Source organism: Osmerus eperlanus, chromosome 4 (genome assembly GCF_963692335.1).
Source record: "Osmerus eperlanus chromosome 4, fOsmEpe2.1, whole genome shotgun sequence".
NCBI lineage: Eukaryota > Metazoa > Chordata > Actinopteri > Osmeriformes > Osmeridae > Osmerus > Osmerus eperlanus.
The window spans coordinates 13,230,782-13,256,791 of record NC_085021.1 but is presented as its reverse complement, the minus strand read 5'-3'; the positions used below and the strand labels follow the sequence as shown (position 1 = coordinate 13,256,791).

At 47.2% G+C, this 26,010-nt stretch overlaps 1 protein-coding gene across 1 annotated transcript in view; it reads left to right on the top strand.

The window, feature by feature from the left end:
* LOC134019553 (cadherin-4-like) overlaps positions 1 to 26,010 on the top strand; it is a 178,832-nt gene that overhangs the window by 120,134 nt on the left and 32,688 nt on the right. The window contains 3 exon segments of the mRNA XM_062460512.1: positions 12,134 to 12,360; positions 18,401 to 18,577; positions 18,579 to 18,599. Of these exon segments, the coding sequence (XP_062316496.1) occupies positions 12,134 to 12,360; positions 18,401 to 18,577; positions 18,579 to 18,599 (425 nt within the window).

Sequence of the window (26,010 nt, the reverse complement as noted above, 5' to 3'; positions counted from 1 at the left end):
TATGTTTGGAGATGAAGATAAACAGTTGAGAAATGGACCAACTGGAGATTTCTTGACTGTAGCCAGACTGTAGCGTCTGTCGGCCCGTTAGCTGTGTTTGTGTGGATCAAAGGCTCGCTTCAAACACTGCGTGGCCACTCCAGCAGAGACTCCACAGCCTGCATCCAGCAGCATACCTCCACCCAGCTCGCTCAGCCCTACGTAGCCTTTTTACCACACCCGTATTCGGCCGTCCTCCTCCCCTTTCATGTGCCAAGACACGGTGCTGGAGGCCTGGGCTGACAAAACGCCGTCATTATCTTAGTGCTAGCGTTGCCGCCCGCCCACGCCTTGCCTCTCATGTATTTCGCAGCTAGCCCACTGGCCCCAGAGGGAGGGAGAGGAACGTGTGGGCGAGAGAAAGACAAGCCTCCTCTCCTGCTTCCCTCCCTCCCTGCCTCCCTCTCTCCCCCTCCCATCGTTTCCCTGAAGCCCTGTCAGAATACATGACACCTCAGAGCTCCTCTTGACTGAGAAGGAGGTGAGAGGCAGAGGAAACAAGAGGAAGAGGAAGGAGATGAAAATAGTGCTCTTTTCTTGGAAAACCTATTGAATCTCATTGAGACAGGATGTTCGGCCAAACTAAAATGAAGGATAGACGGAGAGAGAAAGGAGAAAAAAGAGGGGATAGGGTTGGTTTAGCTGGACTGTGCAGCACTGGACAGTATATCCTAGCTTCAGTGCTTTTAGATTAGGGTAAAGGGGTTCAAGATGCTCCAACACATTGAGAGGAGAGCTACTATGCAGAAGAAGTTTGTGGGTGCATTCTTATAACAGTCTAGTTTTACTACCTCCCTGTAGTTGACTGGATCAGGTATACACTTCTTAAGACAGATTGAGTATATCTTATGGTTTATGTAACAATCCATTGGAATATAGGGGCTCTGTTAAATTGTGATATCACTAATCTGTTCTCAACCCGACACTGACTAGTACCAGAATAGGATTTCAAATATTATGTCTCTGATCCTTTTCTCTTACACTTCCAACAGTTTCTACAGACATTGGTATGCATGCTCATGATCAAGCGGACATTTGGCGTGAAGCACACACACCATCCTACACACGCACATAGCATTCACACACACAATCATACAGGCGTGCACACACTTAGCACGCACACACCCACACACACACAGAGCAAATGTGTGAGTCTGGGCTGCTGTGGTTGGGTAGTGCGTGGGCTCAGCTCTGAAGGGGACCAACAGCGCAATGGTGATTCAGCTCTTTATGTCCAGCTGTGAAGTCTGATTCATTTGCTCTTTAATGGCAATCATAACTCACTGTGCAGTTGTAATGTGTTGTACATTAATAGTCTAGCAGCTCTTAATAGCTGGGCGCTAGCTGGCTGTGTTTAATGCCATGCTGTAGGCTAAAAGCTCTTACCAAATGTTGTGTTCAATGATCACTTTCTTTCCAAGAGTCATCGTTAGTTTTTTCTCAAGGCACTTCCAAATTCCCACATGGTAGCGCAGCAGAGAGGGATATGGTCCGTGATGAGGTTATGTGGAGGCCAGACCGGTGGAAGGTTCTCCTGTCTAATGTGTGATCCCAGGCCCCTCAGTGCACAACAGCTCTGCTCTGTAAATAGAAGCTGACCAGACTGTGTTCAAGTGAGAATTTGAGACATCACACTTGCTGTCACTCTCAGTCCCATTCTCATTGCTTTTGAGCACATGTACACGCACACACACACACACACACACACCGGCACGCATGCTGCAACACTAAGAGAGTTAAAGCAGACTTTGCTCCCACCCTTTAACCAAAACATCCTGCAGTTGAACCAAGCTAAGAGGGTGCCACAAACCCAGAAATATGCAATTCCAGAGCATTAGATATGAGGACGTTTTTTTTCCCTCTTCCTCTTCCCTTCATCTTCCTTTTCCGTCTACTCTTTTCTTCCTCTGGGAGTTTTCCGCACATCGCTTTTGACACGGATAAACTTGTGAGGGGTTCCAGAAGTGACGAGGTGTGACTGACGGGGGGACTCTCTCTAAGCTGACGCTGTCTATCCTGTAACACACACACACTCACTCACACACACACACTCACACCCACCCACACACACGCACACACACACTCATATACCCCCCCCCCCCCCCCCAGGGTTGAAAAACTTCCCCTCTACTCTCTCCACGCCTGTTTGCCAGACGCATGTGGGGATTAGCTAAAGCGATTATCAGGAGCTTTTGCAGTTTTGTGAAGATGAATCATGGTAATGCTACACAGCCAAGCTCCTTGTGCCTTTCTAAGCCCCTCTACATTGGTTTGTGATTTCCCAAACGCATGCAGAACCAGTTGGCTTTTCCTTACTAAGCCAGGTGGAGGTGAGTCAACAGTAGCCAAGTTGAGGAATGGATGCACACACACAAACACACACACATGAATCTGTATGCTTGCCAGTCCACACCCAGAAATACTGGTGAGTATTCAGGGAGATGGTGGGGTCTGGCCCCCAGCACACCTCAGAGGTGTGGGGTCCGTGTTCCCCATGCGCTCCCTTCCAGTCCGTTAATGCAACATGATGGCTCTGTCGTGTCACGTAGTTCCAGTCTCTGAGATGGATCACACACAAACACACAGGGGGGGGCTGCCCCTGGCATTATCTGACTTTGCTACAATGCTGAACAATTTCTCCAGCATGTTCACCTTGAGGCTGTACTAGCTCTGAATGGCATTTACTTTTCAACATATTTTTGTACGATGTTGAACAATGCATTGCAGTCAATGATCCTCATGCCATTCGTGAAGCTCAAGAACTCCTGCTTCCTACAGCTGATAAAAATCCTCATTAGTGATGACACCATGAAGTCACAGCACAACAACCTCTTCTCTTACATTACACAAAAATACCTCGCTTTCTTTTTCAAATTGGTTTCCCTATTCCACTCCTCTTCGCAGTTCTTCTTCATATTCACACCACTCCTTGCAGATGGTGTGAAATGTTTGTGAAGCCTGTGGTGTCCTTCACCCTCCGTCTCTTCCTCTTTGGTGAACAGTGCTGTTGGTTCTGGCTCCCTCCTCCTTCACCCAGACCCTCTCCACCATGCTCTCATTAACAGGACTTGTCAGAGGAACCTGATACTGCTTCTAATGTATTTCCCTTAGTTCCTACCCCTTCGACACAACACACACAAACACACACCTGTCGTGTGTGTTTTCTCTGGGGAAGCTTCAGGGCCTACTCCTTCTATTCCACGTAACAATTAGCTGATGTGAGGTCTAGGGGGTGTCGTCTCTCTCTCTCTGTGTGTGTGTGTGTGTGTGTATGTGTACCTCTGGGACCCCTGTCTGCAAGGCTACTTCAGCCCAGTGTGATCCACCTTCCAGGAACAATCTGTCTTTGGTGTCTGAAGTGTGTGTCTGAATGTGTGTGTGTGTGCGTGTGTGTGTATGTTTGTGTGTGCATGTTATGAGGCAACCTAATTGGTCTGTCATAGGAGAGTGTATCTTAACAGCAGATACAGTTAGACTTCCTGCAGACACTCTCCCCTGCTGGACCAGAGACGAGACAGCATTTTTAACATTCCTCAGGCTCCCAGTTGTCTACTGCGTTTTACATCCCTTTACACACTGAAGCTCGCTCACACACACACATACACACTTTAACACACACTCGCCCTTTGGGATTTTCTCAGCTAATGCCTTCAAGCCCCTGGAAACATTTAGCTGACAGCTTTAAGACCCATCGATCACCTCTCTGCAAGCCCCCTCATTCTGCCCACATTAGGGTGCACTGCCTGGTCTCAACAGGAGCTCACGCACACACACACAAACACATTCCCACATGTACATATGCATGCACACACTATAAAGCACACACGCAAATGCACACATATTCACACACACACACATGCAGATGCACACATACTGTGCAGGCACACTCTCAAGTCTTTTGGTCATGGCCTTGGGGAGCTTTTGATAAGGATCATCAGTGACAAATGACTCTCCTTCTGTTTGGTCTTAAGACACCTTCCAGACTGAGAGCTTCCTGCAATCCAAACACTGTGAGAAGATTACAGACAAAATAACACAAAACACCACTGTCATTGTTAGTTTATAGTTACCATATGTAAAATTGTGTTAGTGAGTTAGCAGTCCTCTTATGTACAATATGTTAGAAACGTTTAGGTAACCATTGTGTTGCAGATTCATGGATATACTACTGTACAGTATCACGCTGTTCCTCTCTTAGTGCAGGTGTGTGTGTTGGTGTTTCCAGTGGATGTGGTGGAACTCCAGTATAGGTTGTTTCATGACCTCCTCCTGACCGTTTCCTCATCTTGCTGCTGGGCGCCAGTCTTTGTGAAACTGTAGAACCACTAATTGTATGGTTCACCAACCTCAGTCTCACTAGTTGGGGTTACTCTGTGTGTAAGCCTATGTGCAAGTGTATGTGTCTATGGTAGGGGTAGGGTTTCAGAAGTCTTCACTGACGTGTAACTTCCCCAGAATAATAATGTACCAGCTTTAAACATTGACCAGGCTCTGTACTTCACCCTTCAACTAAAAACTTGTTACCAAGTCTGTGTGTTTATCTGAGGTTAAGTCAAAGCAAGTCAAATGTGTTTGATTTGTAGACTAATCCTCCTGCTGAGCTCAACATATGAATTATAGAAATGCTTTGATGAGAGAAATGTTGATTAGATCAGATAAAAGATCTCCAGCAGTTCAAATGTAGCTTTATGAGCTACTTTGCTTCATAAGCAGCATTTGAAAAGGGGATATTAGTGTTCACTTGAGGAAGACCAACCATCCTGGTCCTACAGAGTAGGGCCCTGGTGAGCTGCCCTACTGGAACTCTACTGGCCAGTTGAGATACTGTTACACACACAGTTGTCACTAACCTTGGGACCCTAGTCCCAGACAAGGTGGTCTGGCTGGTGTGGGTGTGTAAAAGAGAATGTGTTGATCCTGCTGGGTCTGAGGTTTGCTGAAACAGCAGTCTGTTAAAGAGAACCTCTGCAAGAAAGTGTCCCCATCTAGACACCCTAGATCGAGGTCTGATCAGGTCATACCAGCAACTGTAAGTGATGTGAGATCTGAACTCTTAATCAAGGGAAAGGCAGGCTTGCAAACACATGATTTAATTTGTGACCCATCGATCAAGGAAATCCAGTGAAAATCTAAGTATGTTAGCAGCAGAGTGCAGGAGGCTTCCCCATAGCTACCGGTAGCCAAGATAAAAGGCCAGACTGGATGTAGAGGAGACATGATTGCTTTATGGCTATGACAGGAGTGTAAGGATGCAGACTGTGTTCAAGAACTATTAGCTTATTGAAATACTGTACTGTACGTGTATGTGGAGTATTCCAGTTCTGCATGTCCAGCCTCTTTACCGGTGATGGCAGGCAGGGGCCCGCATGTCCAGAGCTCAATGTTTGAACTGCTGCAGTCGGCACTCTCATCCATAGATGTAGGTGTAGTGGAGCGCTGCAGTGGGATGTTGGAAGGCTAACTGCATGTTCCGCATGCTCTGTTCCTTCTCTCTCTCTCTCTGTCTCTCTCTCTCTCTCTCTCTCTCTCCCTCTCTCTCTCTCTCTCTCTCTCTCTCTCTCTCTCTCTCTCTCTCTCTCTCTCTCTCTCTCTCTCTCTCTCTCTCTCCCACCCTCCTCCCCTGCAGAAGGTCTTTTCTGTGCCTGGGAGAGACTTCTTCAGTTGGATCCCCCTCCTTCCCTCTCATTTTCTCTTCTTCCTCTTCTACCCTCCTCTCTCTTTCACTTCAGCCCTAACATCCAAAGCAGTCGTTCTCTCTCAAGGCTTTCCTTATCTTTCTTTCTCTGTCTCTCTCTTTTATCCACGCAAACACCCAAGGCAGATAGAAAATCAGAGAGAAACATGCATAATTAATGGAACTAGTACATAACCAAGCAAATGTATGCTTCATCGTTTTTAATCATGTAGATGTGATTTACTAAGCAGGGGAGTTAGGGAGGATGCATCTCTCGAGGAAGAGCTGCGTGTGATTAGGAAATGCATTGTTTGTGTTTTGGGTTGTTTTTTCGAGTTTTTGTGCCTAGCTATGCCATAATAAATGTGTTTAAATGCCCAGTAAATGTATGCTGCATACTGTAGGTAATTGGACCTTGTGTAGGCATTGTTTGGCGCACACCACACATACACACAAATACATCCACACACACACACATACAGCCACACTGGATAATTGGCTGGGGCAGGGATCTATGTTTAGGCTTGTGTGCACCTGTCCCCAGAGTGGGAGAGAGGATGATGGGGGAGAATTGATAAAGCCAAATCAAGCATTTCAGAACTTGTTTAGATAATGCTAATCCTTCATTAGAGACATGCTGATTAGTCAAAACAGTTTGCACATGGTCATGCATGCACGTGTCTTTGTGTGTGTGTGTGTGTGTGTGTGTGTGTGTGTGTGTGTGTGTGTGTGTGTGGCGTCAGTCAATTCTAAAATGAATCCGATTTACTAAGCAAATGTGTATTTGCCGATACAATTGTCATAGCAGAGTGGATTAGTACTTAAAAATGTATGTGTTTTTCTGATGAGTTTGTATCCAGGAGCTGGTAACAAGTGTTTTCATCCATTTCAAACCCAGGGTTTGGTCCTGCTGCTGTTCTGTAGTTCAGGTCCTGGTCCTCTCTTCCCTTTCTGTGGTGGTCCAGTGTAGTAGCTGGTCATTTAGAAGTGCCAGAGCCCAATCAGTGAGGCTCTACTGGGGGTACCAGTCTCCTTGGCCCAGTGCAGCCAGCCAATCTGTCTCTGCTAGTCCCACATACCTCTGCCAGCACTGTGGTATTCTAGCCTGCTCTGATCACACACACATGCTTGCTTGCACACATGCACACATTCACTCTCTGATCAGCAGCCACCCATATCCCTCCCTTGCCATTTATCTCTTCCTACATCCTTCTGTTCTTGCTGTCTTTCTCTCTTTCTATCTATCTCTCTCTCTTTGTCTATATATCATGGGAGACTTGGCCAATTAACCTATTTAAACAGCCATCTAAAGCCATCCAATCTATCCCATCCATCCATAGGCTGTGTGTGTGTGTGTGTGTGTGTGTGTGTGTGTGTGTGTGTGTGTGTGTGTGTGTGTGTGTGTGTGTGTGTGTGTGTGTGTGAGAGAGAGAGAGAGAGAGATAGAAAGAGAGAGAGAGAAAGAGAGAGAGAGAGAGACAGTCCGCTAGTCACAGAACCAACCTCCCAGCTCTCTGCACTTCCTCTTCTAGAACCAACAGGCACGTTCACAATATCCCCCTGACGCTCTTCTACTACAGACCATATGACTCCTGTCTGGAGCTCTCATTATTTCTTTCTTCGTACTTTCACTCTGGAATGTTTTAACCACTTCAAGCATTGCTCTGCACTATGTATACCTCACCTTTCTCTCCATCCTGTCTCTCCCGTTAGAGACCCCCCCCCCCAACACCACCTCTCGTCTCTACGCCCTCGCTTTCTTTCACCCTCTCCTCTCCTCTTATCTCTCTGTCCTCTCCCTTTCTCCACTTCTCATTCTCTCTTGATTGTGTCTCTTCTTCTTCTTTTTCTTCACATGCCTTTCAACACTTGTCACCTCGTCACTGTCAGCCTGCTGGTCATAAAGGACTGGCTGACGAAGGTCATCCTTCACTTCTCTCTGTCCTTCTTCCACTCTTTTCACTCTGTTGGCAGAAATGTAGTTCCTAAGTAGACAGCGAGTGGGTGAGAGAGATTCACCACACTCCTATTAGGCTTCAGAGAAAGAGAGGATGAGAGGACAGAATGATGGATAAGAGAAAGAGAGAGATTGTGAAATACCGCCACAATGCCCTCATGCTGTCCTTAACTGCCAAACGTGATCACTTAGAAAAAAAGAAAAACTCAGTGAAACTGCTTGTTATCTCGATGAGAATGACAGTCCACAGATCAGGAGTAAAAGCTCTTTCTCCATTGAGGGAGGGGCATCTAGTCCAAGCGCTGGTGCCTCTTTTCCAGCCCTAGTGCAGCCCTAGTGCAGCCCTATAGCCTAGGCAGTCTCTGCTGTGTTTGACTGCTCTCTGGCCTTTCAACAGCAGCTTTGGGCTTCTCTCGCATTGGTCAGATCACTGCAGAGCACACTCCTGCTTTGTGTGCCTAGGAGTACCGTTGGGCTTTACTGGGCTATTGTGGGCAGATTTTTATAATTTGTCTTATTGTGCTATTGACCGGACCGCTTCGAAAGTGGAGCTCTTAGGAGTTGTGTGTGTGTGTGTGTGTGTGGCGTGTTTGTTCATAATTGGCTAAAGACAAGAAGCCTCAGGGTCGTGAGAATGGGGAGTTTTTCTTGTTGCTATTTGACACATTTTAACAGCTTTTCAATACTGCCATAAGTGCGCTGATGCATGCGCTGATGCATGCACGCACACGCACACGCATTCACACACATGAGCACCCGCACACACCTTCACACCTACAGTACATAAACATACAGTTTGTGATAGAGTAAGAAATGCTAGATTGCCTTTATTATGGTGAACACATTTAGCCTCTTTAGGGAAGGAACATGCACACGGACACCTGGCAGAGGTGTTCCTGCACACCTGCACATTGTTACACACACACACACACACAGCCACATCATCTCTCTCTCGTTCTCCCTCTCTTTCTCTCTCCCTCTTTTGAATACAAACACCTGGAAGCTTCGTAGTACACAGCTGCACATTAGCATGTCTGTGTGATCTTTGTTCAGTCATTCCCCCACTGTGTACAACCCGCACCAACAGATCTCTGTCTCTTCTCTTTCTTTCTCTCCCCCTCTCTCTCGCTCGCTCTTTCTCTCTCTGTTATCCTCTTTCTTTCTTTTTATCTTGCACTCTCCCTCTCTCTCTCTTACACCTTGCTATCTCTATCTCTTCCTCATACACACACTCAGCTGGGTAGCTAGACTACCACGGCGATATGCTTGAACATATCGCATCCCCTGCACCCCCCCTCCCCCGTTCTCAGAACCCCCCCCCAGCACACAAACCTCTGTCATCCAACCATGACCGCAACACTGCTGCACCACTGGCTATACGCCCAGCTTAAGAGAGAGAGAGAGAGAGAGAGAGAGAGAGAGAGAGAGAGAGAGAGAGAGAGAGAGAGAGAGAGAGAGAGAGAGAGAGAGAGAGAGAGAGAGGTGGACAGAGAGAGAGAGGGTGGACAGAGACAGAGAGGGTCGATAGAGAGAGAGAGAGAGAGAGAGAGAGAGAGAGAGAGAGAGAGAGAGAGAGAGAGAGAGAGAGAGAGAGAGAGAGAGAGAGAGAGAGACCACCTGCTATTTGTAATGCCCATATTTGTCTGCTTCAGTAATACATGAGCACTTGTCACTATCATAAAGCTTCATTTTCTTCTCAAATTTGAATTTGACTTCCTCTCTGTTAATATAATCAGGCTTCCTTCCAAAACTGTATTTGCACATATTTGCCAACTGTAGCATGTGTTTGTCCAAAAGACATGGCTGGTGGCAGAGATGAAGAGAGAGGAAGAGGTAGGAGAGGAGAGGGGGTTCACACCTTGAGGATAGTCAAACCAGTCAGAGACATAAAGGATTCAGAGGAAGAGATTGTTGCTAAACCACGGTACTGACACCACAGTATTGACCAGTGACCTTTCCACAGGGCAGTGTTATGTGGCTGGGTCCTCTACTGTGGGCTGTGTTGTGTTGTCACAGACCAGTCTGACTCCCCACCCTTAAACAACACTTGTTGCCTAGAGATGACTAAGTGGGATTATGTTATGATCCGTCTTCTTTTTTTTTGGGGGGGGGGGTGGGGACTGTCTGGCCTTAGCACCAGTGAGAAGTCAAATTATGTTTTAGGCATCTCCTCTCTGAAAGCCTGTCCTTTCACAGAGGAGAGAAGGACTGTGGGCAAGACATAGTTAAGGATCCACCCTCCCCAGTGTGTTACAGCTTTTAACCCAAGGTCCCTCTCAATACCATGTCTAGACTCAATAATCCTTAGGAGAGACAGGAAGCTGGAGAGGCAGACAAAAGGCCCCCTCGGCCCCAAACCAGATGACTGTCTCCCGACTGGTCTTCCACCAGTGTGTGTGTGCTGCCTGTCCTCCTCTGAGTGTGTCTTTCAGTTGGTCTCCTGCAAGTGTGTGTGTGTATTATGTGTCTGCCGGCTTGTCTCCTACAAGTGTTCTCCATGTATGGTGCGTGTTGCTCTCAGACTCCAGCTGGTGGTTCTCAGCCCCCCAGAACGATGAAAGAGTGACCTCACCCTGCTACTGTAATCCAGGACTGTACTCCCACACACACACTGGACACCCATCGCACTGTGTTCGACCTGACTCCTGAAGTTTGCTATGCTCTGTATCCTGTTTGTGGAGTAACTGTAACCACCCCCTCCATCTCCCTCCCTCACTTGTTTAGCTTTTCAGGGAGGTGAAGGATAAGGACATGTTCTCATTGTCATGCTAATTTGCCTCATATTACCCAGTGGTGAGAGTCAATAGTGTGTTCAGTCAGCCATGGTACAGACAAGGGCTCGGGTTTCTCACAGTCTCCGTTTACATCTAACTGCCTTTTACTTTGCTACTATTTAATGACTGGCTGTAATTAGTGAAACAGGATATAGACAAATGTGCTCACACAAGTGTGTTTGGAGGTCTCTGTACTCTAGGAATAAAACAAGGGCTTATTGATTTGAGATATCTACAGTGCATGTACATAACCATACATGATCTGTTATGACTCTGAACTCTGACTCTTGTCTCACGGTACACACCATCTTCACATGTATGACAGTAGTATGTACGTACATGTATGTGGATGCTGGTTGAAAGTCTGTGTGTTTGCTTGAGTTTATTTGCCTGTAAATGTATTTTGTCCATGTACAGAAACCTGTGGCATTTCATGGAAATGTCATTTCTAGATTGTTGTGTATGTTTGTTGTTTGTCATTGTGGCTAAGACATGTGACTGGCTATCCTCTTATAGCCTAGTCTGGGCTCCTATTTGTATTCTCTGTCTGTCTGTCTCTCTCTCACTGGGGAGGGTGGATCCTTAACTATGTCTTGCCCACAGTCCTTCTCTCCTCTGTGAAAGGACAGGCTTTCAGAGAGGAGATGCCTAAAACATAATTTGACTTCTCACTGGTGCTAAGGCCAGACAGTCCCACCCCCCCCCAAAAAAAAAGAAGACGGATCATAACATAATCCCACTTAGTCATCTCTAGGCAACAAGTGTTGTTTAAGGGTGGGGAGTCAGACTGGTCTGTGACAACACAACACAGCCCACAGTAGAGGACCCAGCCACATAACACTGCCCTGTGGAAAGGTCACTGGTCAATACTGTGGTGTCAGTACCGTGGTTTAGCAACAATCTCTTCCTCTGAATCCTTTATGTCTCTGACTGGTTTGACTATCCTCAAGGTGTGAACCCCCTCTCCTCTCCTACCTCTTCCTCTCTCTTCATCTCTGCCACCAGCCATGTCTTTTGGACAAACACATGCTACAGTTGGCAAATATGTGCAAATACAGTTTTGGAAGGAAGCCTGATTATATTAACAGAGAGGAAGTCAAATTCAAATTTGAGAAGAAAATGAAGCTTTATGATAGTGACAAGTGCTCATGTATTACTGAAGCAGACAAATATGGGCATTACAAATAGCAGGTGGTCTCTCTCTCTCTCTCTCTCTCTCTCTCTCTCTCTCTCTCTCTCTCTCTCTCTCTCTCCCTCTCCCTCTCTCTCACGCTCTCTCTCTCTCTGTGTCTCTCGTAGTCTTTTGTTCCTCCCTTTTGTCTCTGCAGTCATCATGCTGCTATTCAAGAAGGATGTGACATTATCATGGATTGCGTGTTTTGCCAAACACGCAATCACCAACTGAGCAGAAAGAGAGTGATAGAGAGTGACAGAGAGAAAGTGAAGAGCGAGCGAGAGAGAAAAAGAAAAAGGGAGGGGCATGCATAAGAAAATTGAAATATTTCATCACAATGAAAAAATAACTCGAAACAATGTAATGTTGTTTGTAATCACTAATCACATGTCTCCTCCTCTCTTCCACCCCCTCTCCCCCCCTCTCCCTCATCTCCCCCCTCTCCCCCCTCTCCCCCCTCTCCCCCCTCTCCCTCCTCTCCCCCCTCTCCCTCCTCCCCTTCCTCCACTCCACAGTGAAGTTTGACGACTGTATGGGGAGCGATGGCGTGTTCTTCCAGAGCAGTGATCCCAGTTTTGGCGTGCGGGCCGATGGCTCCATCTACGCCCAGAGACAGGATGCCAGTCTGACAGAGCCGGTCCAGTTCAAGGTGACGGCACGCGGTCCAAACACTCATGTGTGGGAGACTGTGATCCAGCTGGCCCTCATCGACCAATCAGCAGCTCCTCCACACGGAAATGAGGTACACACACACACTCAAACACGCGAACATGCACACACCCATGTGCTCACACCCATAAACAGCTCTAGAGTGTCATCCCTGACATAATCTGCAGGCATTTGAGTTCAGTTTTCATCTGAGATTCAGGGCACATCCCCCAGGGGCGGAGCAGGGAGGGAACCCACCACACAGGTGCAGAAGGTGCTATCACTCTATCACAGCAGGCCAGCTCTCAAGTCACCCATATAAGCTGTTAGTGAAAGCAAACATATTCCTCAGACCTGTACCACCCCCCCCACCAACCACCACCACCAGGTCCTGCTGCACATGGTGTTCTACTGGTATGAAGTCTGCAGTCTCAGCAGTAGAGCTCTGAGGTGCAGATCTGATACACTGATACCAGACCTGAGCGCAGATGCCCAGATTTTAACTAGATTAATCAGCACACACACATACACGCTCACATGCTCTCTCACACACACACACACACACACAATTATAAACTGGCACAGAAGGTAGTGTAGCCAAAACCTACACATACGTTCACACTCAGACCTACAAAGGGGATGGATGGCATCCCTCTAGTGAGTAAAACAAATGCAGCAGAGACAAATCGCTTGCAGTCCTGATGTCTGACAAGACTCACGCTTAGTCTCAATTACCCTCCAGCCAACCAATACAGCTAGCCAATACAGCCAACCAATACAGTCTACCAGCCAACCAGTCAGCCAGCCAGCCAGTCAGCCAGCCAGCCAGCCACCTAGTTAGCCAGCCAGTCAGCCAGCCAGCCACCTAGTCAGCCAGCCAGTCAGCCAACCAAGGCACTGGTGAACATACTCCAAGTAATAACATTGGAACAGGTTGTGTGTTGCTTATCTCGTTATCTGTTGGAGTGTACAGTAAGTATGTCCAGTATGTCAGTATGTGTGTTTACATCCCATTATTAGTCTGTGTCTGTACCTAGCCGCCAGCAGAGTGGCTGACTAAGCCCATGATTAATTAATTCCAGTTATACCGATGGCCCAGGTAGGGGGCTGAAAATACACCCAGCACATCTCCATACCTGCTGCCCAGTCTGCCTACACACAACCTGCTGCAGCTGCCTACACACGCTGCTGCTCAGCACCTGCCTCTCTCCTTGCACGGGCTAGGACCCAGGCTAGGACCTGGACAGGACGCAGGCTACACAGCAATCTAGGACCCGTGTGGAGCAGGCTAGGACCCAGGCTAAGGTCAGGCTAGGACACAGGCCAGGATCCAGTAAGGAGCAGGCTAGGACCCACCTAGACCAGGTTAACACATGTCTGGGACCAGACCAGAATCAGACGAGGACCCTGAAATAGGAAGGACATACACAGAGGAAGAAAATAGAGTTACCCTCTAAGCTGATTGGACAGTTTAGTTCAGGCTGAAGCCAGGATTGTTCTTTCCAGCTCTCTCTGTGCTCCATGAGTATAGTTCACCATCCCATCACTGATGAGTCCCATCTGCTGTAGTGGAGCACAGAGGAGGGCAGCATGGGGAGTGTTGGCAGCATAGCCACGAGGGCTGGCATAAGTCAACAAATCACCCGAGACCAGGACGTGCCCTGTGTCACCCAGTCTTCTGCCCTCACTCTCACCCCCTCTTCAACCAGACTGCAAAGCTGCTGTGTGTTTGCGTGTGTCTATTAAAAGGTACCTTGTAAAATAAGCTGAGACCCAACAGAGAGGACACAGGGTCAGACATGATCCACATCAGCTGTAGGTGGGAGGTGAGCTGGTGCACATCATATACATGCAGAAAACAAGATGCCCAGCACAATGTTATATCTCGTAATGGGAAATAGAGTTTTGTGGCCCGTTCTGTTGAATGATAATTTCCAGATGTCTGGGTAGGCTCATATCAAAGTGTGAGGTGGAGGGAAGGAGGCAGGGGGCAGGGACGTTAAGGGTGACTTGGGGGAAGGGAAAGGGGAGGCATGGAGAGACAGGGGGAGACTGGTGAGGCAGGGGGAGGGTGATGAGGGGAAAGGGAAAGGGGAGGCATGGAGAGACAGGGGGAGACTGGTGAGGCAGGGGGAGGCAGGGGGAGGGTGATGAGGGGAAAGGGGAGGCATGGAGAGACAGGGGGAGACTGGTGAGGCAGGGGGAGGCAGGGGGAGGGTGATGAGGGGAAAGGGGAGGCATGGAGAGACAGGGGGAGACTGGTGAGGCAGGGGGAAGCAGGGGGAGGGTGATGAGGGGGAAAGCTGGGATAAGAGCCAGCTGGCCTGGCCTAGTGGCACCAGAGCTTGAGGCTGCATCCATTTCACACTCACTGACTCCTGTTCACACAGCATGGGTGTGTGTGTTTGTTTGTGTGAGTGTATGTGCGTCTCTGTAAGATCAATTGTGAATATGTTTTTAAGTGTTTTATTTATTCTGTGAGTGTGTGTATGTGCATGTTTTGGTGTTAAGGGGTGTTTGATTGTGAGCACCTGAATTTAAGTTTGAAGGTTGTCTTTGTTTTTTGGATCTTGTACGTACTCTAATAGCCAGTTCCAACCATGTATTTCCATTATGGTGGAGGAACCGCCTGGAACAATGATGGACTCTCTTTCTCTTTCTTTCTTTCTCTCTCTCTCTCTCTCTCTCTCTCTCTCTCTCTCTCTCTCTCTCTCTCTCTCTCTCTCTCTCTCTCTCTCTCTCTCTCTCTCTCTCTCTCTCACTCTCTCTCTCTCTCTCTCACTCTCTCTCTCTATCACTCTCTCTGTAACCCCTCATTCATCAGCCAACCCCCTAGGGGCCCAAACAGGTACCTGTTGGCATCTGCAGATAAAGGATCTGGAGCATGACTTATTTAGACATGGGAGGGGGGGGGTCACAACTGCTAACCAACATATAATCAGACCTCCATCTCCCTTACCCTCTACCAGCCCCAGCCCCACCCCACCCCTCCACACCCAGCATGCCGGGGTGAAGTGGGGCAGCATGGTCCTGCAGTCAGACCCACTCAGCTCTCCACTAGATGAAGAAGGAGAATACATTTTTCCCGAGCCTGCTCACATCTGTCTCCCTCCTCTGACTGACAAACACAGTTTGCATCCATGTGCCATGCTGGCACACACACGCATGTTTCACTTGGCACAGACCGGCGAGAGGTTCTTTCCCCGAACACACACCATATGGATCAAATTTAGGACTCACCTGCCACACTGCACACGGGACAAAAACCATATCACATGCATGTTTGGATGTGGTGTGTGTGTGTTTGTGTGAGGGGTGGATGGTGTGTTGGTTTGATGGTCTGTGGAGCGTGAGGAGAGGACCTGGAGCTGGATCTAAAGCAGAGATAAACAGAGCAGGCTGTACCAGGGGCAGCAGCTCCCCTAGTGGTGGAGATGATAATTACACAACTCCCTTTGACTTCTAATTATTACAAGTAATAATTACATGATCACAAGTTTCTACATACATGCGTGCAACCTATGGATAAGTCCCCCTCCTCCCACACACACATACACCCATACACACAGACATATTACCTTGCAACCCTCCCCTTCCTCCTTCCTTCCTCCGTCCCTCCTGCCCCGCCCTCGGTGTTGATCCATCCCCTGCCTGACGTTTGAAATGTGGGGCCTGGTTGACTTAACTGAACACGACACCTTCCCCCGACGGGTTCACACCGCCCCCTCTCCTCCCTCCCTCCCTCCCTTCCTCCCACTCACACACAAACCCACTCCCACGCACACACACAGCATATGCCAACCCTTCAGACAGGTTTCCTTTAATGCAGCCTTAAAAGCCTTTCTCCTGGATGTCCATCTAATGAAGTGAGCTTGAAAGCATTGTTTTCTCTGGCAGGTACAACCCACCTTTGGAGGGAACCGGGCATGAACTACAGGGGGGTAGAGTGGAGAGGCCTAGGTTTATAGACTGTGGAAAGTTCCACAGAGGTGGCTATTAGTAGAATCCGCTTGCCGTGCAGCAAGACCCCTCAGCATTCAAAGTTTGCCAGAAGGCCTGCTTTCTTCCTCTGTTGTTGTTCTTGTTCCTGTGTTTCCTCAACATTTTAACTACCAATGACAAACAACAAGGCCACAAGCCACGGAGGGAGAGAGGGAGAGGGAGAGGAAGTGAAAACTGTGAAATCAAATGTTGGAATAGGTATTAAAACAGCAGCCTCTTTATATGTAAATTTGTGGTGATTGAACCCCCTTCCCTGGACTCCCTCAATACATGAAGCTTTTTCTTACAGAATTTCTTCTCATGGCTCTTGACACACACACACACACACATACAGAGACAAACACACACACACACACACACAGAGACACCCTGAGAGAGAGAGACACACACACACAGAGAGACATAGACACACACACACACACACACATTGAAACACTCACTCACTCACACACACATGGTAATATAACTCCCTTGATTGTACCACAGAACCCTACACCGTTCTCTCATGCTCCTTGCCCTGGAACAATGGGACACGTGGGTGCAGCTTATGTGCTGAGACCTGGGGGAGAGTGTTAGCCAGGCATTATCCTAGCTCCATACACTTACCCTGCTAGCACTCCCTGCTCTTGGTAAATAGCTATTATTGAGACAAGCTGTCAGGGTCTGCCAACAGGGAGGAGAGAGGGAGAAAAACTATAGAACTGAAAGAGCGATGGAGAGAGGGCAAGGGGGAGAAAGGGATAGCTAGACAGAGTGAGAGTGAGAGGAGGAGAGCGGCATAGTTGAGAGATTGAGTGTGATGACAGATCTGGTGAACTGCAGACAAGTTTTCTCCTGTAACCCTGAGATACTGTGGGTTAGTAGACTGTTTTGGAACCCTGGGATACTGTAGGTTAGTAGGCTGTTCTGTAACACAGAGATACTGTAGGTTAGTAGGCTGTCCTGTATCACTGAGATACTGTAGGTTAGTGGGCTGTCCTGTATCACTGAGATACTGTAGGTTAGTAGGCTGTCCTGTATCACTGAGATACTGTAGGTTAGTAGGCTGTCCTGTATCACTGGGATACTGTAGGTTAGTAGACTGTTCTGTAACACAGAGATACTGTAGGTTAGTAGGCTGTCCTGTATCACTGAGATACTGTAGGTTAGTAGACTGTTCTGTAACACTGAGATACTGTAAGTTAACAGACTCTCATGTATCACTAAAATACCCTAGGTTAACAGACTGTCCCATATCACTGAGATAAAGTGACAACCAGAACCACTGCATGTCAATTCCTGTATTTATGAACATCTACCCCGCAGGCAAAGTGTAGGTTGAAACCTACAGTACTGCACTTTAGAAAGTGGGCTGTAACTTTGATATTTGCTTTTAGACCTTGAAAGGTAGCTATAAAAAGTGGAATTCATCTCCAGTATTGCAGCCTTAGGACACATATTGTATTTGCACAACATGTGTAATATGTATATGTATATAAATATATATATATATATGAGACAGAAATAAATAAACACATGAACAAGTTTCAAAAGCAATACTGTGCTCTCTGTGGGTCTATTGATGTACAAGTAATTACCTTCTCAGGAGCTTTATGCATAGATAGCTTTACACTGCATTTGCTTAGAATATGCCTTAGAGTAAATGCTGCAAAGGAAAGTTATTTTATCCAGCTCAATATATGTTAAACTACTGTAATTTCAAGCTCTATACCCTTTATGCAAGAATCTTTGTTGAAAGTCTTTAGAGATTGAACTAATAAAACCCAGTTCTGATGAATACTCCGATTTCCCTCATAAAGGTCCCAGGCCTAATCCTAGCCAGGTGGAGGGTTAATTGAAGGCTAGCTAAAAGATAATGATCTTGACTCAGCATTACAAACGGAGAAGTTTGTGTGTTAGGAGTGTGTGTTGTGTGGCATTTGGTCTTTAAAAAGTGGCTCAGCAGTGTCCTTGGCAGGCTGAATAGGGCCTTAAATCCCAGACAAAGACATGCCCGTTCTGTACAGGACTTTACAGCCAGGTGGAAATGACAAGGTCTGCTCCCCTTTGTCTCGCTCACTCTCACACGTACTGTACACACACACACACACATTCACACGTGTGCATAAAGCCCATATTATCTGTCTCCCCAGATCGTCGGAGAAAAGGAGAGGCTCCCTGACAGGAAAGAGTACAGGCAAGAGTTCCAAGCCCCGCCTTCCATCATCATGTTTCCAGGGCAACGCCAGGCGAGCTCCAATGGGCTGCGTCGACAGAAGAGGGACTGGGTGATCCCGCCAATCAATGTTCCTGAAAATTCTAGAGGACCGTTTCCCCCAGATGCTCGTCAGTGTAAGTAGAAGCTTCAGGTCACATCCCTAATCCTGAGAATCCAAGCGGTCATGGTGATGAAGCACTTGCGTGCAGAGGAGAGCCTGACAGGACAGCCCTGGGGTGATGATGAGCATGTACTGGTCATTATGGGGGGATTATACTGTGTGTTTGTGATGAGATTACAGTTTGTAATGTACCAAGGGGGTCTCTTGACTGGACTAAGAGCTTTCCTCCTCCAGAACAGCTAAGAAGCTGGATATCTCTGAGCCCTCACAACAACCCTGTTTTTCTTCTCCATCTTTCTCTGCCTGCTTGCTCCCTTTCTCCCTTTCTCCCTTTCTCCCTTTCTCCCTTTCTCCCTTTCTCCCTTTCTCCCTTTCTCCCTTTCTCCCTTTCTCTCTCTCTCTCTCTCTCTCTCTCTCTCTCTCTCTCTCTCTCTCTCTCTCTCTCTCTCTCTCTCTCTCTCTCTCTCTCTCTCTCTCTCTCTCTCTCTCTCTCTCTCTCTCTCTCTCTCTCTCTCTCTCTCTCTCTCTCTCTCTCTCTCTCTCTCTCTCTCACTGTTTGCTTCTCTAATAAAACATTTGCCTTTTATTCAGGCAATCCAGTGAAGTTCAGCAAGGTTCAGCGCTATTTTTTTGCTACCTTTAAGATGCAATTTGTCACAGACCTTCGACTACAGGGTGTACTGAAGGTTTGTGAGAAGGCACCACAGTAAGGAAAGGAAAGCCTCTAGTACAACATGAAGAGCTCCAATACCCTAGCAGCTAAGCAGGGCAGGAGTGCAACCTCTCAGGTCTAATAAGACTATGGCCCCAGGGCCCTCTTAAACAGTTAAGCATCTTGTTTTGAACTGCGAGGGTTTAGAGCCTGATTAGATGGAAACCTTCTCCATCCCACCCCTACAATCATGTGGAAGCACAGTCTAAACCCTCCTTATTGCTTTCATAAGGCTGTGTGTCAACTCACTGTGAGCAGTGAGAGTGCTGGCTGGAGTCTCTCCCACAAGCCGCTCTGCTCCCCTCTGCTCCCCTCTGCTCCCCTCTGCTCCCCTCTGCTCCCCTCTGCTCCCCTCTGCTCCTCCCCTTCATCATTATTCTACACAGCTCTGCTTATTCAGTATTCCAGAGACGGCATCGCGGAACAACGCCAGTGACTAGCATCGGTACAAATTACATTTCAGCTAGTTGTGAAAAGTATGGGAAATAAACAGAACAGGGAGAAGGGTTGGAGGTTGAGATTGAGAGAGCTGTGTGGAAAAGGAACGAACATGAATAAATAAACGTTTGTGTAAATGTGTTGTTGTGCGAAGGGTTGCGCTGCTGAGTGTTTAAAATTCAGAGATTCTGTCACAACACAACGCTCAGCTTGTCTCAGCCAGAGAGGCTGTGGAACCCTGGGCTTGTGGTGTGTGCTGCCGTTCATCAAAAAACATCACTCTCAGTAAAATATAGCACTTGTTTTGCTCCCTCCTTCCTTCCTTCCTTCCTTCTCTCTTTCTTTCCTTCCCTTTATCTGGGATATCTTGCCATCAGCTTTCTCTGGCTGTTTACATAGCACTCTCAGTTTTAGCTTTTGGTATCAAATTGTGCAGAAGAAGCATTTTCTTTAGTCTTCCTGTCTTTGTTTTGCAATCTGTTTTCATCTAATCCCAAGGGGGAGCCTGCGGAGCAACTTAAAGGGAACTTTTTCTTGTAAAGAAAAAAAAAAGCATTTGAAATAGGAGAAAGTTTATGAGCCTTTGTTGAAAAGCAAGGGTGTTTTGGGGGTGAGAAGGGGAATATTTGGAGATCTGGTGCACGTCACCCTGACAGTGCTGGGAGTCCTGAGCCCCAGCACTGAGCCCATCAGCACCCAGACAGACAGCTCTGATGTGTGTTTGTTTCGTAAGTGTGTTTGTGTGTGTGTGGGGGTGTGTGTGTGGGGAGGGGGGGGGGGGGCGGTAGACGGAATCAAAGAAGCATTTGGAAGAGTAGAATGCAGCCACACAATCCACTTCTGGGCTGTAAATAGGGCCGTTAGGGGCTGGTGGAGGGCTGGGAGAGAGGAGCTGGGAGCGAGGGAGAAGTGAGGCGTGTTGGTGCCTCTTTGGGGTTTCCAGTTTTCTTCTAATAATGTCTAGAGGCACTGAGGGCCGTCCGGAGATACAGCACCCAGCAGATATTTAACAAGGAGCCGAGGGGGGAGGTGATGTCATCCATTTTGTTGTTTTGGTATTTGTTGTTTTGTATCAACTGCTCAAATGGTGCTCATGTGAAGCGTTGCTTTTAACTTTCCAATGCTTTTTGATTTGATACCGTTGAGACAAGACAGGGGAAAGGACTGTACATCTTCTACAGTAACGAGTGGTGGTGTTAGAGCATGTTTTGTTACAGCTGTCTAAGTTTTTTACTAATAAATTATAGCTAGTTGGAGTTACCAGTATCTATTTCTCTCCGTCAATCTCCATCTCTCTCTCTGCCTCCTTGTCTCTCCTCCTCTCCACCTCTCCTACCTCAGTATAGTGTCTCTGTGTGGTGTGGCAGTGACTGTGTCATGCCTACCTTGCCTAATGGCCTGTGAAGCCAATCCCGGTCCTAATGGGCTGTTCTGTCATTCCGCTGAAAGCTGAGTGACACCCAGGAGAAGCAGGGCCCCACAAGTGCACTGCTCCTCTCCCAGTCCAGACCCAGGGGCCATCAGCGGGACAGGCAGGGTGACAGCACCCCTCACTAGCTTCTCCACATGGCTCCGCTCTGTCACTGGGCCTAGGCCAGTACTGGCTGGGACATGCGGGGGTGGGGGGGGTCATTGACTGTGAAGGATATCATAGTAGGCCCGAGAGCGGAGTCACTGATGCTGTTCATCACTAGAACTGTAGCAGATCATTGCTCTTTAACATGCAGCGCCATCAAAGTCTATAGCTTGGAACACGTCACCTAACACTATACCAGGACTTCAGCCTATTTGCAGCCCTGGATTGTTTTCTCTTCTCCCAAGGTGGATGTTCTGGTTGTGGAGAAACAAAGATAGAGTGCTTCAGAGTGCTTCTCCTCGGCAGACAGGGATGAGTGACACCGCAGAACTTTAAAAAGCACCAAGAAGAAAGACAAACAAAAGAGAGATTGCACCAAGGAGCAAATGAAAACATGAAAGCCTTTCAGGAGAAAATAAGAAAAAAGTTCTAAATAATGATAGGGGGAAAAATAGAGAGAGGAGTGAGTACTTGTTCACAATAAACAGGTGTTCTTCGTCGTTTTCTTTCTTCTCAAGCCAAACAACCATCAATGGCATGTAAGAGCCATTGATTTTTTCAGAAAGGCTTTTTGAAACCTTCCATTGATTCACACACTTCTCCTGCGGCACACAGCCATCGATTTTTTTTGCTTGGGTAAATAAAGACTCAACTGCCCCCCCCACCCCCCGCCCCCCTCCCCCCCACCCCCCTCCCGCATCAGCAGAAAGCCAACAAACCCCCAGACCCCCAGTGCCAGGGTCTCCAGAACGATCTGCTGTGAGAAGCCGGGGAGGCAGAGGTGCAACAGCTCTGAGGCAGGGAGATAATGACTAGATTGGAGAACTGGAGGCTGCAGGTTTGGGTTGAGGTCAGAGAGCTGCTGTGAAAATAGACTGTGCGGACCACAACTGTGAGCTGTCATCGCCGTGAGAGCTGGGTGTTCAGGGCAGGAACCTTGTTGCTGTAGAGACTGGAGCTGTTGCTCTAGGTTACGTCCTGTCTGGGCTCTGGTGTGAATCTCCCTCCTTCCATCTCCTCGCTCCTGTTCTTCTGGGCGTCCTCCTCTTCTGCTGTCTCCCTAATCTTCATGCTCTTACTTACAGTACACATTTACATTACAAAGCTCTACCCTTATTCTACCTTTCAGAAAAAGAATTGGGGAAAAAAATGTTCCCCAATGTCCCCGTCCATTCTGTCCATACATTCTCTCTCCATTGGGTTGAGAACCCAGTGATTGTCTTGACAGAGCGCCCATTTCATCCTTTATAAAGGAGATCCAGACTTATGGACGTCACCTATACATCAGTCCCTGTTCAACCCGAGTCATCTCAGCGTCAAAGAGCTGTCCCTCCATCTATGTGACAAGACTCATATCGTTTAAGCCTGCCCTTGGGAGAGAGTTGGCAGAAATGTACTTGTAAGATATGTAGCTGCCTCCCACAGTAAGCATCAAAGAACATTCTATTGACAGGGTATGGATTGACATCCCACAGAGACAGTTTAGCTGCAGCACTCATCCCACCAAATAAATGTCCTTCTAGTGAGTGGGTAATTTTCTAAAGCCTTTATTGATTTTCAGCAAGAGAAACATTTTGGTACAGAGGTTTTATTTGCCGTCGGATGTCCCAGTATTGACAAATAATTGAGACTAGACAATACAATGTAGCTGTTGATGACTGTTCAAAACAAACTGGCATCCTATTTCGATATGGTGTAAATTGGGCCTGCTCCATCCAGCAGCAGCCTCCTACTGCACCTCTCTGCCTCTCTACATGAAGGGCTAGCCTCTTGAATAAACAACAGCTTCCTCCAGTGTGTGTGTGTGTGTGTGTGCGCGCGCCCCATGTGTATGTGCTCGAGACGGTGTTGGGGTGCGTCTGTATTTGCGAGGCTGTGCTCGCGTGTGCGAGAGCGGGTGTGTGTGTATGACATCTGTGTGCATGTTTACTCGGCCTAGCTGCCATAGCACTTGCACTGCAGTTCCCTGTCACCCTGTGGAGCTTTTGAGAACAGGAGAGAGAAGCCCCCGAGGTGCCCTCTCCATCTTCAGTGTATGTTTACCCGTGATTAATGACTACACCACTCCACTGACAGACACGGCAGTAACACACATGGCCGGGAAAGGAGAGAACAGGAGAGAGAATAGGGTGCAACAGAAAAAGTAAGCTGAGCCGCAGCTTATTGAGTCAGAGGATTTAATGGGATATGAGGAAGAGTGTGTGTGTGTGTTTGTTTGTTTGTTTATGTCTGCGTGTGTGAGTATGAATGTGTTTTGTGTATTTTTAAGAGGGAGATAGAGAGCTTATTGTGTGTGTGTGTGTGTGTGTGTGTATACATGCATGTGTTTCTGTATTGGTGTGTTTGTGTGTTTGTGGGGACAGGGCAGGATTAGAGTGGAGGCTGGGGCTGTGTTTGGGTCTGATAGACTTCCCAGAGCCCGGCATGTCCGTGGCCTCCTCAGGGTCTAATGAACCCTTCTGGCGTCTGCTTCCTCGTAGTGTGCCAGCACACACCACACCGCAGCGCAATGCTCCAATCTGACGCTTCATCCCTCTCCAGTCTTCCTGCTGAGGCATGCTCTCGCACATATACACAGACACACACACACGCACAGAAAAAAGCTTGTCCTACTCAGGCAGTTAACAAAAGAACTGTGTGGTGCATGTGTCGCGCCAATGCTTTTGTATGCGCACATTGTTTAGGGTTTTGTTTGGTTGCATTTTTGTTTCATCCCTGAACAATGAGGCGAAACAGCCAAGCCAAGTACAGGACTTCATCTTGTTTTCTGAAGCCAGTCCACCAGAGAAACCGCAGAAGGGGAGAACCCCAGGGTCAGGGAGTATTTAAGGATCTCAGTCTTGTCCAAGTCCCAGTAACTAGGAAACCACACTGTTCCCCATATGGAATGTTTTATGCATGTTAAATTGCACGGAACTCTTTTTCCGTGCCCAAAAATTTCAGGCTGTGAAAATAGTCAATGGCTCGGACACACCAAGTGGGCAGTATGAACACATTCAATGTTGCACTGTGGCTTATTTTGATTTGAGTTCTGTTTAGTCTTGAAGCCTTTCTCTCTCTCTCCCTCCCTCTCGCTTTCTCTTTCTCTGTCCCGTTTTACCTCTCACTGTGTGGAGGAACGTTTGACCCTGCATCACCTCTACTTGGCAGTCACACAGGCCATTTCATTCACACATGCACACACACCCAACTACAACCACACACAAAGGAAGTAATGAAGTCCATCATGTCGATAGAACAGACAGAGCAGAGAGAGAACGATGGGATGTGAGAACACCTCATCTACAAGGAGGAAGGGAGGAGGAGGAAATGCTGGAGGGAGAGGATGAGGACCTTTGTCTACAATTCTGTCTTCTACAAGAGTAAGGGCCAACAGCAGTGTCAGCGATTCATGGGCTCCTTGTTTTATTCAATAACACATCTTGGCTCATTTCAACCGCTCTTTGTTTGATTTAATCTCCTGAAGAATTCTCTCTGGATGTTTTACTTCCAAAGCCCCCTGGTCTGTTCTCTTCCAGCATAAGCATTCACAGTCTTCTATGGTTTAAATCATCATCTCTAAACACACAGTTTGATATTTATTGTTCCTCTCTTCTTGGCAGTCAATGACTTTTCTCAGAAATGTACATTCTGAAACTTGAATTTACTCTGAAACTCGCTGGTGTGCGTGCGCTGATGATTCAAACTGTGGCAGATGTCCTTGTGATGTACAGACTAGTACTCAGCCTGTCTGAAAATACATTATGTGAGTAATGAGGCCTAACTCTGGTCTCTCTGCAATCAGAATGAAGCTGGGTTTCTTCTTTAAACTCTTAAAGGAAGCAATTTGCCAGTGACTCGGTCCATCAGTGTTTCTCTATCAGAGTTAAGCTGGCAGTAGTACAGAGAGAATGAGAGTGTAAGGTGAAAGTAGTGTTCATTGTGATGCTAGCTAATGGAGTCTTAGGATCAGGGCTGGGTTATATCCAGCCTGTTTGACAGGTCAGACCATTAGTGTAACCTGGATGGAAATATGGTTTCCCTGCCGTCAGCATGGCGCACTGGTCCAGTATCCAACAGACGGTCTGAGTGTGTGAAGCAGCATGGTTTTCCTTGCGAGGTAAGGGGGAGAAAGAGAGGGGGGAGAAAAGGTGGAAACAGCATAGTAAAAATAGGAGTTCAGTGAAAACCTTTAATAATATATCACATCTGAGAGATTTACGAAAGGACATAAACAGTAGCATGTGGCCATGCCTTCTACACAGGTCTCTGGGATGATAAATGCCTGACAAACTTTATTTCATTTCCTGTAATGAAATTAGTCAGATCAATGTCATTGCTTTTTGCATCCCCAGGAAACTGAGTCTCGTACAATTTCCAATGGGAAACAAATGATTGCTACATTTATGTAAATGTACAAAAATAATTTAGCTTCTTTACTCATCAGTGTGAGACTCAAATTAAATGCTTCGCTGTTTATCAACTCAGAGTTTGCACTCGTGGAAAAAATCTAAGCAGAAAAGCACAATGGAAACAATGGTTTCCAGAAAGGGTACATTGATATTAGTTAATGCATTAGTTAAACATTAACTACTGTAACATCTAGTACATGGACCTAACTTTCCTTTTAAGCATTTAATTATGTTCACTTATGCTTAATTAACCATGTGTAGATATTGTATATCCATTCATAATTTGATATAAAATGCTATGGCTTTT